Source organism: Solanum pennellii, chromosome 9 (genome assembly GCF_001406875.1).
Source record: "Solanum pennellii chromosome 9, SPENNV200".
Lineage (NCBI taxonomy): Eukaryota > Viridiplantae > Streptophyta > Magnoliopsida > Solanales > Solanaceae > Solanum > Solanum pennellii.
Window position 1 is genome coordinate 22,057,772 of NC_028645.1, and position 5,685 is coordinate 22,063,456.

The 5,685-nt window shown below is 31.2% G+C and overlaps 1 protein-coding gene across 2 annotated transcripts; it reads left to right on the forward strand.

Annotated features, from left to right (window-relative positions):
* Window positions 1-449: 449 nt before the first annotated feature.
* Window positions 450-4,245, forward strand: LOC107030861 (transmembrane protein 56-B). Of its 2 annotated transcripts, none has more exons than XM_015232089.2 (9): window positions 450-650; window positions 727-820; window positions 921-1,009; window positions 1,087-1,225; window positions 1,661-1,735; window positions 2,001-2,122; window positions 2,203-2,278; window positions 3,189-3,248; window positions 3,938-4,245. In XM_015232089.2, the coding sequence occupies exons 2-9, from the start codon at window positions 731-733 to the stop codon at window positions 4,073-4,075; spliced, it is 789 nt and encodes a 262-aa protein (XP_015087575.1). In that variant the 5' UTR covers window positions 450-650; window positions 727-730; the 3' UTR covers window positions 4,076-4,245. The 2 variants fall into 2 exon arrangements, with proteins under 2 accessions (XP_015087575.1, XP_027767818.1); XM_027912017.1 differs by having other exon boundaries at window positions 727-800.
* Window positions 4,246-5,685: the final 1,440 nt, after the last annotated feature.

Below are 5,685 nucleotides of genomic sequence, written 5' to 3' on the forward strand. Positions count from 1 at the left end.
TTTTTTATGAAAAACAGAGAAAACGGTGAACGAGAAGAAGAAATTTAATTTTTGATTATTTTGGTTTGATACACTATAGGATTTTGAATTATTGAAAATAATTTGGAGTGGAATAGCGTAATTTATGAAATCTTAATTTTATTTTTAATTTTTTTTTCTTCTTAATTAGTGCAATATATGGATACTATGAAATTTTAATTTGATTTTTCAGTTTTTTTCTCTCTTAAAAAGTGCATAGAATTGATATATAATATCCGAATTCTTAATAATGTATCCAAACTGTCTAAGAAATATGAGATTTATGTAATCACAAAAAATAATAGTGATATAAGATAATATAAGTTTTACAATATGATATTTATTTAAGTTATACCATAATTAATATTAATTTGAAAGCATATATTGAATTTTTCTCCAAATTGAACCCTATATTATCATTATGTGCCAAATTTGCTGTAGAAATGGATTTTATGATGGGTAGGAATGGGGAGTGCATGTAAATATGATAGTGGTTGGAAAATAAAAATAAAGGAAGAGAAGGATGGGATTGTGCTTATTGGCATTAAATTTCTTTCAATTCTCTGACCTAGAGAGTTGAAACATTCTTCTTTTCTTCCTCCTCTTCTATGTTGGTCATCTTTGATTTTCCTGTAAGAATTTTACCTATTATGTGTTTGTATGTGAATCTTTTTCTTTAATGATTTAAGATTTGATTTTACCTTGTAGCAATATGTTGGTTAGCATAGCGGGTCATGCTACCCCCATTAAAGAATTATTGTGGCTGCTTTCTCTCATTGCTGGTATCATCATCTGTAAACTTGTGAGTTTTTTCTTGCTTGCTTGATTACAATTAAAAAGAAAAAAAAAACATAGCTTGTGTTATTTCTTACTTTGGAAGATGTTATATTCTTTGGTTGAAGGTTTATCAATTAACAGGTGCTATAAGCCCTTTCTTCTTCACGGGATATGTTAAACTTGATTGCCAGAAGAAACTTGAATGGAACAACCGGTAGTAATCTTAACTTTTCATGTGACTTTTAGTGATATAGTTTATGTGTCTTACTGAGGAATCTTTCGTTTGTTCAGAGGGTTTTCTACTTTCCACGCGCTCCTTGTAACAGCTGCTTCTTTATATCTCTTGCTTGAATCAGACCTTTTCTGTGATGGTGCTCAGGATGAGTTAATGATAAATAGAACATCAGCTTTTTCAGACACCATACTCGGGGTATTATTTTGTCTTTGTTTTAGATTACAATTATAAATGGTTGCCAATATTTCTCCATTTCGTCAGTTAGCCAGAATTTAAATAGTTTAGATTAACAAATTTTTTATCCGTATATTAGACATTATGAGTTTTATTATTATAACCATTGGGAGAGAAAAATGCTTTATTCATACTCTTATTAAAATCATGCATCGTTATGCTTTTAGTTTCCTAGGGTAGTAACACAACCATGGCTTTACTTACCCGGGGCTACGCTGCTCTAACTTTCCCTGCAGGATCTAAATGTAATAATGTTGTTGTGGTCATGCTTTGAGTTTATACTTGAACAACTTATATCTTCCTTCATCTAATTCAACTCTAGCTTCTTATTATGATATTTTGTTGGATGTATATATTATCAATTCTCAGCTCTATTCTATCCGTATGGTCATGCAGATCTCCACTGGCTACTTTCTGGCAGACCTGGCAATGATTTTCTATTACTTCCCAGCCTTGGGCGGAACGAAGTATGTAAGTATGAGAAAGCACTGTATTTTCTTGTATAAGTATACTATCAATTTCATAAGTTGGGGTTGTTGGGCTTTTAATCAACGCATAATAGGTACTACTCCTCTCTACTTTATCCCGCACAACTCCAACAATGGGTTCTTGTAAAAGGTTAATGTATGAGTTTCTCTTACTCTTCATAGGGTCTGATTGTGTATCTTGTTGGATCTTTTGTGGCTTTGATGTTTAAGATTGTACTTTGACTTTGAATTTGTATGTTATCTTTCAGGTCTTACATCATGGACTTTCAATGTTTGCAATTGTTCAATCCCTTTTAAGTGGTCAAGCACAGATATATATATTTATGGTACTTTTTACTGAGAGTACTACTCCCTTTGTTAATTTAAGATGGTAAGAACAATTGATATCTGCTATTCCTCGTTTTCCAAACCTAACATTCTACATTACTGACTGTATAAGCATGTATGTAGGTACCTAGATGTTGCTGGTCAAAAGAACTCTCAGCTTTATGTATTTAATGGAGTAGCTTTATTTCTTGGGTGGCTGGTATGGTCATGCACGAGAATATATTTCCTTCTCCCTTTGTTCTTGCAATTATGTGGATATGAAGCTAAACTAAATTTCTACTTGGGTGGCTATAAATTTTGATTTGGCAAGAATGGTCTATTTAAACTTATGACCTCCTTGCCCATAAATTGACAAATTGCTTTCTTCTTTGATGAAAGCATTTTATGCACAGGGTACATTTGATTTGTCCTCGATAAGTGAATAAAGATGGTCTAATTTCATCAAAAAAGTCTTTGTGCTACCACCAATGCAATGTAGTGTAACGGCAATAACTAAAAATGAAACCAAGTTAGTTATATCAACTATCTTGAACATTTGCTTCTATCATGTTCTGTTCAAAGTTTAAAAACCGATATTACACGGTCTGGTGTTGCTGATAACTCTGAAGATATTTGTGTTTCTACTAATGCTACATATGCCTTGAAATCTACTTGATAAAAAATGTGTTACAAGGATTTTAGTTGAAACTTTTTTCATTTGATATGATTATCTTTTTAAAGAATAATTCAGCAACTCAAATATTAGATTTGTGACCACTTACCAATAGATTAAAGTATCCACATTTTGATAAACCAAATCAAATTGCCTGGTTTTTATGCAATATGACAAACTTGCAATAATATTAAACATTTGTTTTGAGGTTAAGCTTGATAGCATCAGGCACCTTTAAATCAAGAGTTTTGACTTTCTCCCAAGTAATTCATGAAAATAGAAGGACAAGTCAAGTTAGTTGTATGTTTTAGACAGTAACATCTTGAACTGTTACTATTTCTTATTCTCATTTGACTTGTTCTTTTTATGATTGTGATGTTATTTTTTTTTCAAGAGACTTCTAATGCTAATAAATTGTTATCTTTTATAACGAAGGTTTTTGATGTGATGCTTTCAGGTTGCAAGGATTCTTTTGTTTCTCTTTTTTTTCCATCATATGTTTAACCATTTTCATCAGGTGAGTACCTATTTGCACAATGTGTAGAAGCTAAACTGTTTTAAGGCCTAATTCTTCTTCAACTTAAATACTTGTGGGATTTTGAAGCTCGGCGGAATTCTTCAAGTCTACTATACTAGACATTGATTTATAAACTCTAGGTCCTAATGGATTACGTAGCTAGGTCAAAGTTTTGGTTAACTCTGCATCATCTAAGTGGCTAAACAAGGGAGACGTGTTAAGACTTCAGAGATTTTTCTAATTGGTTAGGCTTTTTCTTATAACTGCAAAATTTCTGAGGGCCATGGCCTGTGAATAATGGACCTGCTCCTCTACCTTTATTCACTTAATCGGCAAGATTCAAACCCTGATGTGCATGTACTGTGAACCAGCACACACCGCAGATTCGTTGTTACCACTAGACCAATGCCCTGGGGCCCGGGTGCTAGCCTATTTAATTGATGAAAGTGAGACATCTTAAACTTTGTAAGAATTATAAATGCAATTAATTTTCGGGTATGAATTATATGTCCGTGAGATTTTCTTGATGTGCTGTTATCGTTTTATGCTTAGGATAGCTGTATCAACTGGCCCTACTTGACTAGAATCTGTTTCGGAAATAACATATTAGTTTCCTCCATTTGAACGGAAAATGTATGTGTAAAAAAGATAAGAGGACACATTCTAACACTAATTCAATTGTTCTTCAGATCAAGAACGTTTATCCACTGGGATTCTACAGCTTGTTGACTGTACCTCCTATTTTGGCACTGCTAAATATGGTCTGGTTTTGGAAAATCACAAAGGGTTTAATTAAGACTTTGAGAAAGGCTAGACACAGCCAGTAGCAGACAACAACAACTACTACTCTTTTGAAGCTTGTGCATCAAGTAAAGCTGTTTTCCGATCCCTACTTCTTCATTGAATTACTGAGCCAACAAAACAAGTGATTGTAAACTAACATTTTTACAGTATCTTTGTCAGAAAATGCTAATCATAAACGTGACATCTCTTTCAATAATTTTAATGTGATGTAATGCCCAAGTGTAGAACTGGTTATTGACTGTCGGGTTGTTTTTGCAAGGCCACAAGGAGCCTATTGGGTTAACAGTTTTTCTCATAATGCACAACAACTTGTTATGTCTTTTGCAAAAGGAAACTCAATTTGTCATATCCACTTGTCAGGCCTTTTACTCTCCTAGCTCCTCATGTTTATTATATATTAAATCAATAAAAATTGTGTAAATTAGGTATATAGCATTTTATGTAATCATATTCTCAAGTTATGGCATAAGAGTTTGATTTTCATTCTATAACATTTAATATATCAAGTTGTAGCATTTTTTTTAAAAAAAAATAATGTTAATTTTAATTCTGTAATTTAGATAGTAAAAAAAAACAAAAACGGATTAATTAAAATTAGATAATTTGCGTGAATTTAGTTAATATTATTAACTGATAACTAATGTGCACATTTTAAGGGATTTGAAAATATTTTAATTATAGATATACACCATAAATGTCTCAATTCGTTTTAAATGCTAATAAATTATAATTTTTATCCTTAAAAAACTCTAATCTGTTATCTTCTTTCCATAAACGTGCATTGTTTGTTTTTTTTCCAGAAAATGAGGATTATTCTTATATTTGAATATTGATATATTTTATCTTTTTTTTTTGAAAAATAATTAAAATTGAAGGTTGAAAACGTTTAGATTTGATTTGATAGAGAAAATTGTGTCAATTTTAATTAAACATGGTGGCAAATGGAATTCATCAGGTTAGTTTTTATTTATGATTTGTTATGTTTTTAGTATAAATTATTGGTTGTAGTTATATATATTTTTTTGTTGTCTATATGGAATGTGTCGTTTTTTTTTAATTTCTGTTATATTGCAGATGTTGAACTGATGTATTTTTTGTGATACAATTACGATGTGTTTCTGATAATAAATATTACGTAATAGTAATTTTCTTTTGATGTGTAATTAAAATGAAGATTGGTGTGATATTTGATTACTGTAAAATACAAAAATTTACAGATTTTGATCAATTTGCCGTTTTTATTGTGAAAAATTATGAACAAAACCTGACAATTTGTATTAATATTGTTTGAACGTTAAATGAAATGTGAATTTTTGGTAAAAGCTATTCCATATTATATTTAAATTGTCAGATGTTAAATTTTTGTATATTGGTGAAATATGAAAACTGTATTATTTATGTATGTAATGTATCAAAATATTGTATGAAATATGTATGAAAGCCCTTTTTTTTTTGTTGTATGTAACGACCTGTTTAGTCGTTTTGAGCAGCAGATTTTATTTCTGAAAAAACTGTGTGAGTCGACGGAACCCACGACGGACCGTCATGGGCACGACGGGCCGTCGAGGGAGTCTCGTTCCAAAACACTTAGACTTCTGAAATTTGGGTACTGAAATCGACTCTCTGAACTTGG

Excerpts from the sequence above, each read along its gene's own strand:
- LOC107030861 (XM_015232089.2), top strand. The coding sequence starts at position 731 with ATGTTGGTTAGCATAGCGGGTCATGCTACCCCCATTAAAGAATTATTG. Across the intron at positions 1,010-1,086 it reads AAACTTGAATGGAACAACCG|AGGGTTTTCTACTTTCCACG; the intron begins GTAGTAATCTTA and ends TCGTTTGTTCAG. Across the intron at positions 2,279-3,188 it reads CTTTATTTCTTGGGTGGCTG|GTTGCAAGGATTCTTTTGTT; the intron begins GTATGGTCATGC and ends TGATGCTTTCAG.